General features: G+C 40.0%; 1 protein-coding gene and 1 long non-coding RNA gene across 25 annotated transcripts in view; one reads left to right on the plus strand and one right to left on the minus strand.

The window, feature by feature from the left end:
• The window catches only part of ICA1L (islet cell autoantigen 1 like), a 75,730-nt gene extending 67,482 nt beyond the window's left edge, over positions 1-8,248 (minus strand). For 11 of the 24 annotated variants that reach the window (XR_014080047.1, XR_014080046.1, XR_014080050.1 and 8 more), the window contains exon 1: positions 6,954-7,477. Coding sequence is in view for 7 of the 24 variants with exons in the window: in XM_081581989.1 (XP_081438115.1) it covers positions 6,954-6,973 (20 nt within the window). In the remaining 17 variants the exon portion in view is untranslated. The other 13 variants (XR_014080053.1, XR_014080049.1, XR_014080048.1 and 10 more) reach the window with 7 other exon arrangements.
• LOC145542671 (uncharacterized) lies at positions 179-8,193 on the plus strand. The gene is made up of 2 exons (XR_014080060.1): positions 179-1,496; positions 4,863-8,193. It is a non-coding gene; the product is annotated as an uncharacterized LOC145542671 (long non-coding RNA).
• Positions 8,249-14,068: the final 5,820 nt, after the last annotated feature.

Here is a 14,068-nt window from a genome sequence, read left to right on the forward strand (position 1 = left end):
AAATTTTACCATATGAGGTAATATACACACAGAGTCCAGGAATTAGGACCTATTATCCTTGGGGGTCACATTTAGCCCACTACAATGAATGTAGCATTTCAAATCACTAGGAAAGGGATATATTATTCAATAAATATTGTTGGGATAATTAACTGTCTATTTGGAGAAAAAAAGCCTATTTTTTTTTTATTCTTTTTATTCTTAGTCTTCTTCTTCTTTTTATTCTTAGTCAGTGTAAGGATGGTTCAAAATTTAAATGTTAAAATCTTGTAACAATGACATGTGAAAATATAGATGAATGTTTGGGGCCAGAAAACTTAGGTGGAACCAGGCAGAGAAATCACGTAAGATACTGTAAAAAATCCTAATTCATATAACAAAATGGGCCATAAGTAAATCTGGAAAAGAAATAACTGGGTAAAGTGAGATATAAAGAAGAAAAAGTATTTTTAAATTAGAGAATTCATAACTCAATAGTGAAAAGATAAACTAATTTAAAAATAAGGGTGAAACAAGAATAGGCAATTCACAAAAGGACTTCAAACGCCCAATGTTTTGTGTAACATTACACAAAAATGTTATTTAATCACTTTTGTAACTAAAGCACAAATGAAAGAAAAATATGTTTATCCTATTAGATGAGCAATGATTTAAAAGATGAGGGCAGTATCATTCCTTTCCCTGGAGAGAATACTTTCTTCCATCCAGTAGGTTGTCCTCTCATTTTGTCTATGTTCCCTTTGCCATACAAAGCTTTTAAGTCTAATTAGGTCCCACTTATTTATTCCTGCTTTTATTTTCTTTGCCTTAAAATTAGGCGGAAGGGGATTTCCCTGGTGGTCCAGTGGCTAAGACTCTGCACTCCCAATGCAGGGCACCCAGGTCCCATCCCTGGTCAGGGAACTAGATCCTACGTGCTGCAACTAAGAGTTCTCATGCCACAACAACAGACCTCTCATGCCATAACAAAGATCAAAGATCTCACATGCCACAACTAAGACCCAGCACAGCCAAGAAAAGAAATAATTTTTGTTTTAAAAAGGCAGAAGACCTGAATAGACATGTTTTCAAAGAAGACATACAGATGACCAACAGACTAATGAAAAGATGCTCAACATGGTTAAACATCAGGGAAATGCAAATTAAAATTCCACAATGAGGTATCACCTCGCACTTATCAGAAAAGTTTCCATAAAAAAAGAATACATACAAAAAATACTGGGGAAGATGTGGAGAACAAGAACCCTCGTACATTGTTAGTAACAAGATAAACTGGTACAGCCATTGTCAAAAACAGTATGGCAGTTTCTCAAAAAACTAAAAATAGAACTACCATATGACCCAGCAATTTCACTCCTGGGTGTATATATCAGAAAAAAAATAAAAACACTAATTTGAAAAGAGACATGTATCCCAGTGTTCATAGCACCATTGTTTACAGTTGCCAAGATATGGAAGCAACTTAAGTGTCCAGGGCTTCCCTGATGGCTCAGAGGGTAAAGAATCTGCCTGCAATGTCGGAGACCCGGGTTTAATCCCTGGAGACGGGAATGGCAACCCACTCCAGTATTCTTGCCTGGAGAATTCCATGGACAGAGGAACCTGGCAGGCTACAGTTCATGGGGTCAGAAAGAGTCGGACATGACTGAGCAACTAACACTTCTACTTCCACTTACTAAATGTCCATCAATAGACAAATGGCTAAATAAGATATGGTATATATATATATATATATATATATATATATATATATATATATATATATATATATACATACAATGGAATACTACTCAGCCATAATAAAAGAATGAAATTTGTCATTGGTGACAATATGGATGGACTTGGAGGTTATTTTGCTAAGTGAAATAAGTCAGAGAAATACAAATACTGTATGGTATCACCTATAAATGGAATCTAAAAGCAAACTAGGGAATATAACAAAAAGAAAACAGACTCAGATATAGAGAAAAAACTAGTGGTTACCAGTGGAGAGAGGGAAGAGGGGAGGGGGAAATAGAGGTAGGAGATTAAGAGGTACAAACTACTATGCATAAAATAAATAAACTGCAAGGATATATTGTACATCATAGGGAATATAGCCAATGGTTTAAATAACTATAAGAGATGTATAACCTTTAAAAATTATTGTACACCTGCAACTTATATAATATTATACATGAACTATATCTCAATTATAAATAAATTTATAAAATTCCTCTATTCATTAAATCAGGTTCCCAATGGGAAAAAAATTACCACATCTCATAGCACTGACCATTCAGGTATGACCCAAATCAAATCCCTTACGATTATACAGAAGTGACAAACAGATTCAAGGGATTAGATCTGAGAGAGAGTGCCTGAAAAACTATGGATGGAAGTTTATGACATTGTACAGTAGGTGATCAAGACCATCTCCAAGAAAAAGAAATGCAGAAGGCAAAATGGTTGTCTGAGGAGGCCTTACAAGTAGCTGAAAAGAAGAGAAGTGAAAGGTAAAGGAGAAAAGGAAAGATAAAGCCATCTGAATGCAGAGTTCTAAAGAATAGCAAGGAGAGAGAAGAAAGCCTTCCTCAGCAAACAGAGCAAAGAAATAGAGAAAAACAATAGAATGGTAAGGACTAGCAATTGCTTCAAGAAAATTAGAAATACCAAGGGAACATATAGAAAGATGGGCACAATAAAGGACAGAAATGGTATGGACCTGACAGAAGCAGAAGATATTAAGAAGAAGTGGCAAGAATACACAGAAGAACTATACAAAAAAGAGCTTAATGACCCAGATAACCATGATGGTGTGATCATTCACCTAGAGCCAGACATACTGGAGTGTGAAGTCAAGTTGGCCTTACGAAGCATAAAGAGGTGATCGAATTCCAGCTGAGCTATTTCAAATCCTAAAAGATGATGCTGTGAAAATGTTGCACTCAATATGCCAGCAAATTTGGAAAACTCAGCAGTGGCCAAAGGACTGGAAAAGGTCAGTTTTCATTCCAATCCCAAAGAAAGGCAATGCCAAACAATGTTCAAACTACTGCACAATTGCACTCATCTCACACGCTAGTAAAGTAATGCAGGGTAGTGACTCTAGGGCCAAAACTGTTGGTTTTGCTCACTTAATTAGGGAAAATTACCAGGAGATATACAATGCTCTGAGCCAAATAATGGAGCATTTACACATCACTGTCCTTTACAGGTCACTAAGAAAAGTGTGCAAGTGGGAGCACAGTATGGGAAAGGTGTCAGCAAGCAAGGTAGAGCTTGCTCCATCTCCAACTCCGGGAGCTTGCTCCAACTCATCAAGTTGGTGATTCCACCCAACCATCTCATCCTCTGTTGTTCCCTTCTCCTCCTCCCTTCAATCTTACTCAGCATCAGGGTCTTTTCAGTAAGTCAGTTCTTCACATCAGGGGGCCAAAGTATTAAAGCTTCAGCTTTAGCACCAGTCCTTCCAATGAATATTCAGGACTAGTTTCCTTTAGAATTGACTAGTTTGATCTCCTTGCAGTCCTAGGGACTCTCAAGAGTCTTCTCCAACACCACAGTGCAAAAGCGTCAATTCTTCGGCATTCAGCTTTCTTTATAGTCCAACTATCACAATCATACATGACTACTGGAAAAGTCATAGCTTTGACTATACAGACCTTTGTTTGCAAAGTAATGTCTCTGCTTTTTAATACGTTGTCTAGGTTGGTCACAGCTTTTCTTCCAAGGAGCAAGCATCTTTTAATTTCATGGCTGCAGTTACCATCTGCAGTGATTTTGGAGCCCAATAAAATTAATAAAGTCTGTCACTGTTTCCATTGTATCCTCATCTATTTGCCATGAAATGATGGGACCGGATGCCATGATCTTTGTTTGTTGAATGTTGAGTTTTAAGTCAGCTTTTTCACTCTCCTCTTTCACTTTCATCAAGAGGCTCTTTAGTTCCTCTTCATTTTCTGCCATAAGGGTGGTGTCATCTGCATATCTGAGTTTATTGATATATCTCCTGGCAGTCTTGATTCCAGCTTGTGGTTCATCCAGCCCAGCATTTCACATGATGTACTCTGCATATAAGTTAAATAAGCAGGGTGACAATATACAGACTTGACATATCTCTTTTCCAATTTGGAACCAGTCCGTTGTTCCAAGTCCTGTACCAACTGTTGCTTCTTGACCTGCAAACAGGTTTCTCAAGAGGCAGGTCAGGTGGTCTGGTATAACCATCTCTTAATGAATTTTCCACACTTTGTTGTGATCTACACAGTCAAAGGCTTTGGCATAGTCAATAAAGCAGAAGTAGATGCTAGATGTTTTTCTGGAATTCTCTTGCTTTTTTGATGATCCAGCGGATGTTGGCAATTTGATCTCTGGTTCCTCTGCCTTTTCTAAAACCAGCTTGAACATCTGGAAGTTCACGGTTCATGTACTGCTGAAGCCTGGCTTGGAGAATTTTGAGCATTAGTTTACTAGCATGTGAGATGAGTGCAACTGTGTGGTAGTTTGAGGAGCTACCCCATGTCCGAGGTCAGGGGTGGCATCCGAGAGGAGCTACTTCCACTACTCTTGGGCAAAAAGCAAGCCAGAACAGAACTGCTCTTTCCAACAATAACATGCAAAATAAATAACATGAAAAAGTACCACTACAAGAAAAGAAAGTGAAAGTGACACTCAGTTGTGTCCAACACTTTGCAACCCCATGGACTGCAGCCTACCAGGCTCCTCTGTCCATGGGATTTTCCAGGCAAGGGTACTGGAGTGGGTTGCTATTTCCTTCTCCAGGGGATCTGCCCAACCCAGGGATCGAACCTGGGTTTCCCACACTGCAGGCAGATGCTTTACCATCTGAGCCACCAGGGAAGCCACAAGAAAAGATGGAGGGATCATAAAGCAAGAAAGGGGAATATATGTATACATCTGAAAAATTGCTTCATAGAACAGGTTTAAAGAAAAACTGGTCTGCCTGAAGATAAATGGAACAAACTCCATAAAAGAGATTTTTTTTTAGCAAGAGCTAAAGGAAGCTAAATATATAAAGAAAAATAAGAAAAAAACACCAGAGAACTCAAAACTACATTAGAAACAATTCAAGCAGAATAGATACTTCAGAAAACTAAGTTAATAATCCTGATGACAAACCTGGGAAGATCATTCAGAATGAAGATTATAAGATAAAGGTGGTTAGATTTAAACAAAGTGGTTAGACAGAACAAAATGATGTATAGGCTTGGAATATAAGCAGTTGAGATCTAATCTAAGTAATATTCTTGGACAGAGAAAGGCAGACATATGGGAAAGCCAAAATATTCAAGAATATAAGCTGAAAACTGAAAGGGTTCATCGTGTTCCAGGAAAAATCAATACAGAATGATCAAGAATAAGACATACTGTGGAATGTTGCTGAATTTTAAGGGTGAAGAAAGAATGCTACAAGGATCTAGACAAAAAAAGAGGACCACCTACAAGTTAAATAATTTATCCTGACCTCAGGCATCTCCTCAGCCACATTAAATTATGGATAAAAGTGAGGCTGTACAGTGCTGAGGGTAAAAGAGTATGACATGGAATTTTCTACATAACTGTAATACAATTTTAATGTATATATAACATTTCATTTGTATGGATGTACTATAATCTACTTGACTGGTCTATTACTGATGGATATTTAGACTACTTCTAGAATTTTATTATTTCAAACCATGCTGAAATTAATAAACATATATACATTATTTAAAATACATGTTTAATTGTACTATAAAATTAATTCCTGGACATATAAGGGTTGAATCAAGAGTTTATGCATTAAAAAAACTTTAAACCTAATGTGATATTTGCAAATGAGTCAACAAGGGGAAAATCATCATCATAATAATACAATAAATAATTACATAGAAAGCAAATATTGGACGCGAGCAGAAGTTTGAAAAGTCCGACTTCAGAAAAAAGGAAACACATAACAGATGAAAGAAAAACACAATGGAAAAGGGGAATAAGGATATTATATAACAAAAGCCAGTTCACATGAGGAAATCTTTCCAGTCATAGACATACTGAAAAATCTTTCACACACCCCATCTGTTGTTGTTAAAGAATAAAAATTTAAAGGAGGCACTTTGAGTACTGAGAAAGGTAAACAACAAAGGAGAAGGAAAAATTTTTAATAAAGCATGTACCACCACACAATGAAATATAGAGTTTGACAGTATAGTAGAACAAAACAATACTGCTTTATATCTGATATTTAATATTTTGATATTTTGTCCTAGTTCAGTCATTGGTATAAATTTTATTGCTTTATAATAAATATTTCTAAAAAAAATATGGCTTCCTAGTTTTTCCACCCGTCTTATGTTTGCAGTTTTTACACTTTGGACTGGCTGATCTCTGAGCAACCATCTAACCCTAACATTAATTACTGTTAAGTAGAACAATGTCTTGCACATAACTGTTTTAACATCAAGATGTACAATAATTTTGCACTAATACATAAATTTCAAAGAATACTGGATATGTCAGGCAAAGACGAATACAAAAATGACTAGAAAGTTTGGTCATATAAAAAATATATACATACCATTGGATGATGTTTATTTGGCCAGTATAAATTATTAGTATAATTAACTCCTACTAAAGGATGAGGCACCTGTGGCTACTGCATAAATATTGATGTGAAGATCATTAAAGGAATATCACCTTACATTACGTTAACTGAGTCAGAACCATATAAAACCCCAAACCATCGTTAAACGTTATCTTCCCAATAAGCTATTCCACGGTGATCCATAGCTTATGATAGCTTTTATGCTCCGTGCATCAAGATAATCTATTACTTGAAAAATAACCCCACCCCCTCTACTGGCAAATCCACAGCATCGAGGGTTAATTGCCAGGATGGATTTTTTTTTTCTCTCCCCTCTCCATCTTTCTCAGAGCATCAGGTATATAACTGCTGACAGCACTTGGGCACTGACCAGGTGATCCGAGTTTCCATGTCCGCCTAGGATCGGTCCGTGACGCTGGATAAAGGCCTTGGGCTGCAGGATTTGTGCGCCGGGACCCTGGCAGCTCCTGCCGGCAGCACTTCGTCTTAAACCGCGCCTTTATTTAGGTTGTGTTTTTACCCATTGCTAGACATTTAGTTTCTAAAGAAGACATTCTCATTACAAAATAACGACAGGAAAATGACAAGATAAAAAGGAGGTCAGCAGGAAAGCACCTAAGGGCCGGGAGCATCTGCTTCTAATGGAAGCGACCTCCGCCTTCAAGAGAAATCACTCAATCAAGCGTCAGGCCCGGGCGCTCCTTCGCTCCCCCGGGGGAGCGTGGGAGGCGCTCCCTCAGTCCCGAGGGGACGCAGGCAAGCCTAAAACCACTGCCAGCCCGATCTGCCCAGAGTAAGCCCAGAGGAGCTCGGCCAGGACCTTGTCCGGGAGGGAGGCCGCAGGGACCGAGGTCCCCAAGGGAACCGGGAAGGCCGGCGAGGCCCCGAGAGACCGCGTGCGCGCGTGGCGGGCGCCTCCCGCCGGTGCAGCCACCAGGGGCGTCGCCATGGGAACCAAGGGTTTGGCCTCCGGGCCCCGGTCGGCCGGGGAGGGCGCGGCCCTTCCGCTGCCCCGCAGGGTGGGAGCCCCGGGAGGCCGACGCTCACCTCGACGCCGGAGTCGCGACGCGCTCGGCCGCGCGGGGGTCGTTCCCAGTGCCGGTTCCTGCTGCCGCCGCCGGGGCGCTCCCGCAGCCGGTGCCCCTCCGCACCAGAGCGTGGAGGTGTCGGGCTCCCGCCGCGGGAAGCAGGAGATTTAAACGCTGCGGCCTGGCGCACGCGGGAGCCGCGCTGCCCTCGGCGCCGCGGCCCGGCGTCTTCCGCGTTCACGCCTCTCGGGCTCCCGTCTAACCCCGACCCGCGGAGGCCCCGGCTCTTAGCCGGTTCTTGAAGAATCTCCGGGACCCTCTCTGCTCCTCCTTTCCGGAATCCCTCTAATAAAGTGAAATAACAAACACCAAATCGTTAGAACAGGGGTATAAGTACTTGAGTGGGCGACCTCCGAGGCGTGGGGAAGTAGAGGGAATTCTGCGCTCCTTTTCTGAGCCCGGAGCCCGGGACCCCGCCGCCTCCCAGCCCCACTGCACCTGTGGGCGCTGCGCTACCACCCCTGCGGGGACAGACGCTTCTGAACCCTGGTCATCCCTGAGTCCTCGGGCGCTTCTCATCACGCGTGGCGGCACGCGGGAAACGTTCACATGCTGTATAACTCTTATTTAAAAGTGTAAAGAGGATTTTAAGTCAACGACTTAATAACTGACCTGAGATGCACATTTGTGCCTGCGTGCTCAGTCGTGTCTGACTCTTTGCGACCCCATGGACGGTAGCTCCGCCAGGTTCCTCTGTCCATGGGATTTTCTACGCAAGAATACTGGAGTGGGTAGCCATGCCCTTCTCCTGGGGATCTTCCCCCCGCACCGAGGGATCGAACCCCTCTGAGCCATAGGGGAAGCGCCAACTTAACCACAGTTTGTCATAAATGAATCTTCAAGAATCAAAGGTAAAATTTGCACCTAAAAATCTCAGGAAAAAATACTGGAAATAAGGCAAAAGTGTTATTGGTGGAAGATAGTTTAAACTCAAAGTGCTTTCTTTTTATTTATTTATTTGGTTGCCCTGGGTCTTAGTTGCAGCATGTGGTATCTTTAAGTTGTGGCATGTGGGATCTAGTTCCCTGACCAGGGAACAAACCTGGGTCCTCTGCTTTGAGAGCATGGTCTTAGCCACTGGACTACCAGGGAAGTCCTAAAGTGCTTTCTTTTTAAAGGTTAACAAAAGTTACCAACTTTAAAACTTTACAAAATATGAATTAGCCACAGCTGTAACATACGGGCTAGCAAGGAAAAAAGCTTGAGGTGGTAACTAAAGTCTATAACATTAAACATGGGGTGAGATTCTAGAATACTATTACAAAGTACTTAGCTTAAAAATCTGGGGGGAAAAGGTTTTATAATAAGAAAAAGGATAAGCTATTTATATACTACAGAGCTAATTTGGACTGAAAATTAAGTCTAGACCAGGAATTCTAACCCTGAGATATATGAGGTTTCAAGGTGAATACAGGAAATAATATGAAAAAATTTGGCTCTTTTTTTTTTTTTTTTTAAGAAAGAATCTTCAGCTTTCTTCAGAATCTCACAATCCAGGTCCAAAGGGTAAGAGTTATAATTTGGCAAATATGATGTGTGCTGTAATTCCGCGGATCTTTCCTGACTCAGGTGTCCCTCCTAAAGTCATACCTCTACTCTCAAATTCAACTACTCGACTGTATTTACCTGCCTGTCTCTACATTAGGCGGAGAAGGCAATGGCACCCCACTCCAGTCCTCTTGCCTGGAAAATCCCATGGATGGAGGAGCCTGGTGGGCTGCTGTCCGTGGGGTCGCTACAAGTGGGGCACGACTGAGCGACTTCACTTTCACTTTTCACTTTCATGCATTGGAGAAGGAAATGGCAACCCACTCCAGAGTTCTTGCCTGGAGAATCCCAGGGACGGCGGAACCTGGTGGGCTGCCGTCGATGGGGTCACACAGAGTCGGACATGACTGAAGCGACTTAGCAGTAGCAGCAGCAGCTCTACATTAGGTGCTTCTCCATATGCATGTCCATAGCCTTATCTATTAGCACAGTGCCTAATGCACACTTCCTTATGAATGAATGTTTTTTCAGTTAATAAATGAACAGAAAGGATAGCTAACTAACAACTGAAGTATACAAGGTTAATTACCTAAAAAGAACTGAACACCTTTCTCCCCAAAGAATGCTTTTAATATGATAAGCAAGATAACTTCAAAACTGTTACTATACAGCATAGTAAGTTTCTTGCAATATTTTAGAAAGTGGTTATTCCAACTGGATGAAGTTTAACTCAAGACGATATTCAACTAATAGCTTCTACAGGGCAACCGGAAGCAGAGAAAGGGCCTCCAAGGAACACAGTAGAAAGTCAGGGTAGTGACTCTAGGGCCAAAACTGTTGGTTTTGCTCACTTAATTAGGGAAAATTACCAAGAGATATACAATGTCTCTGAGCCAAATAGTGGAGCATTTACACATCACTGTCCTTTACAGGTCACTAAGAAAAGTGTACAAGTGGGAGCACGGTATAGGAAAGGTGTCAGCAAGCAAGGTAGAGCTACTGACACTCTTCCTGCTCAGGAATCAGGTCTTCTCACTCATGGTGTTGGATTGATGAGAACTATTTAAATGTCCTTGTACAAATCCCTTAACAAATGAGGCAGGAGCAGTAGTCAGAATTTAGTGTTTCATTAAAAAAAAAAACCAAAAACTTTTTTTTTTTATATAAAATGAAAGGATTTAACACTATGAAAATACTTTATATGGGAGGGTTTAATTTCATTAAGAAGTACAAACATTCAGAGAACTGCTATTTCATTTCCTCAACATACTAATAGATTTATCCCAGGGTAAGCACTGTTTTCCTCCATTTCAGGCTTCCACAAGCTAACTAGAAAAGTGGACCATTAGATGGCTTGGAATTTGGAGATCGACAATCTAGGATCCCAACCTGGAGTCCAGATTTCCTTAGAGAGCAATGATCTTTACTTTTGTTTTTGCACCATCAAGCAAGCCTCTGGTTGTTCAGTCACTCAGTCGTGTCCGACTCTTTGCAACCCCATGGACTGCAGCATGCCAGCCTTCCCTGTCCTTCCATTTCCTGGAGTTTGCTCAGACTCATGTCCATTGAGTCGTTGATGCTATCCAACCATCTCATCCTCTCCCCTTCTCCTCCTGCCTTCAGTCTTTCCCAGCATCAGGGTCTTTTCCATTGAGTTGGCTCTTCGAATCAGGTGGCCAAAGTATTGGAGGTTTAGCTTCAGAATCAGTCCTTCCAATGAATATTCAGGGTTGATTTCCTTTAGGATTGACTAAAGCATAGATTAGGATTGATAAGCCTCCAGTTAATACCCCAAATAAAACCTCAATTGATATTAGAAAACACATTAAGAATTCTACCCTCTTGTTTTATTCTTAAGGATTAGGGACCTGTTGAACCTGATGTCATGAAGCCTGATGCCAGGGAAATAGCTCCATTTCTTTCAGGTGTTCCACTTTCTTTGTAATCTGATTTTATCAAGGAAGTCAGAAGCAGCAGGTCAGTGACAGTCAGTCAGAGTGTGGAAAAACTATCTCCTCAGGTGCACATGCTAGTAATTACTTACACATGGCAAGGTAAGTATGCTTACTTTCCCATACTGCATTTTTGTTGATTCAAGTAAGGCTAGAATTAGTATTATTGAAATGAATTGTTTCAAATGTGAATTGTTAGAGACATAAAAAGGTGTTTCCTCCTCCTGAAACAATCATTGAACTTTATTTGGTGTTAGTAAGTCCCAGGCATATAGCTATACATAGAATTGACATGTTGTAAACTTTCTATTGGGACTTCCCTGGTGGCTCAGAGGTTAAAGCGTCTGCCTCCAATGCGGGAGACCTGGGTTCGATCCCTGGGTCGGGAAGATCCCCTGGAGAAGGAAATGGCAAACCACTCCAGTATTCTTGCCTGGAGAATCCCATGGACGGAGAAGCCTGGTAGGCTACAGTCCACGGGGTCGCAAAGAGTCGGACACGACTGAGCGACTTCCCTTAAACTTTCTATTACATTGTACCTAACCAAGATCATTTTCCTGTAGTCTTTATTATTCGGAAACATGTCCCTGATCTCTGTGACTAATTGGTTGTATACCTTCACACTAGATATTTAACCTGTTTGGGTTGAGGTTTCCTTTAATATGAATAACATCATAATTAAAATGATATGAATAACAGGATAATTTTCAAAGTTCCTATTTTGCTTCTATTTCACAATTCCTATGTGAAAATATAGCAATGGATCTTGAAAGTACACATTTACATATTACTATGCTAATACATTAAGTGGTATACTAAAATCGAGATCAATTTTAAAGGCAAAAACATGCAAAGCTGAACATGGTAATTTGTTACCAAATAAATGCCACTTATATTTGTATACAATCTTTCTTTCATCTAGGTGAAGACATTTTCCCACTTACTCTTTACATGCATAAAAAAAAATTGTTCTTATGGATGATTTAAGAATAGGAAGAATTTGTATGATTAAGAGCTTGAGCTCTGAGATAAATCCAAATTCGGATTCTTATTCTGCTATTTATTGGCTGCATGAAATCCAGTCAAATAACTTGACCTCTCTAGCAAATATTCTTCTTTAAAATAAAGATCTTTTACTTTTTGCCAGGGAATTTCCTGGGGCTCCAGTGGTTAGGACTCAGTGCTTTCACTGCCATGGCAGGGGTTCAGTCCCTGGTGGGGGAACTAAGATCTTGCAAGCCCCGCAGTGCAACCAAATAAAATATATGTTTTAGTAGCCATGTCAGAAGATTGTTACAGAGGGATAGTTTTTTGCTGTTTTTATAGACACCACCAGAAGATAATACACTCCTCAAACTTGGGAACCAATGGAACTAATATTGGAATAAGGATAGTTAATCTAATTATATTAAACCAGAAACCCCTTTTCTACTAAGCTACATTAATGATATATTTGGCTTATGTAACATAATAATAAAACATGAATATGGTTACTAATAGAAGTCTATGATAGTCAAAAAATGTCAGTATTAAAGTGACTTAACAAAATTCCTGCTGATTTTATACCTGGCAGTTTCTGATTTGCAAAGTTTGGATATCACTTGTCAAATGAAACCTGATTCTAATTAGTGGCTTTTTTAATAAAACATATTAATTGAATATCCTTGCTCATGCATACTGTTAAAGTGTAATTTTTTTTCCCTTTTAAGAATAGAAGGTTTGGTGTGTTTGTGTAGTCGCTCAGTCGTGTCCAACTCTTTGTGACCCTATGGACGTAGCCTGCCAGGTTCCTTTGTCCATGGGGATTCTCCTGGCAGGAACATTGGAGTGGGTTGCCATGCCCTCCTCCAGGGGATCTTCCCAACCCAGGAATTGAAGTGGGGTCTCCTGCATGGCAGGCATATTCTTTACCAGCTGAGCTACAGGGAAGCCCAGAAGGTATGGTAGTATATAACAAAGATTAATATTTCTCCTTATAAGCAACTGATTTTTCAAAACTATAACATTGACCAACCCAGTACACCAAAATAATTTTTATAAATAGATTTCAATGTTATTATCAGAAGTTCCCAGATAGTTTTACTTTGTAGGGCTGTTTGTTCAATTATGTGTATTTTATGTTAATTTAAAATTTGATTTGTACTTTCCTCCTGATAATGCTAAGAAGCATTCCAAAATATTATGCATTGTTGACAACAATTCCAAAATGGTCATTCTAAATTCAAAGAATATGAAAAACCATTGGTCATCTATTCATAGAAAAGCTATTATATCATTTTATATAGAATAAAAATCTTAAGTAACTAAAATTTCTACTCTAATAATCTCTGGGTAATCATCCCAGCCAGGTTTTATTTTCACAGTTTCCAATATAGGAAGATCATCGTCTTATGTAAGACCTGAAAGGCAGCTTTATTTAAGAGGAAAATTAAATTAAACTTCTTAGCATATGAAGATATTATGCTCACTTTATGCCACAAGGTATATCTGAGCTATCATTTCTGATCTTTCTGTGGTGCTTCTCCTGCCAGAAATAAATTCCATCTTCACTTTCCCAATTATCTGTCCAAATCTCGATCAGATGTCACTCTTCTACATGCCTTTCTTGGTGGCCACTTCGCTTCCCACAAAGCTAACTGCTCCTTTCTCTATGCTTCCTTTCTACCTTAGATTCACATCTTTCTTTGCACTTAGGATACTGTTGTAACCAATTTTTAATTGAGCATCTCCCATGTGAAAATGTGATCTTTTTGAAGGTAGTCTCCATATCTTATACATTTTCCCTCCTTCCCTCTACCCTAGCAGAGACCCTGGTACATGGTAGAAGGTCAGCCTTATTCCTTGGACTGACTTTTTCAGCAATTAGAGTATATTTTGAGCCTAACTTTAAAATTAGGAAGTTTGTTGCCAAACAAATTTCTTAACACTTTGATGAGGTAAAAATAAGGATTAACATG

The sequence above is a fragment of the Giraffa tippelskirchi genome, chromosome 3, assembly GCF_054371585.1.
Source record: "Giraffa tippelskirchi isolate mGirTip1 chromosome 3, T2T-mGirTip1v1.2.pri, whole genome shotgun sequence".
Classification (NCBI taxonomy): domain Eukaryota; kingdom Metazoa; phylum Chordata; class Mammalia; order Artiodactyla; family Giraffidae; genus Giraffa; species Giraffa tippelskirchi.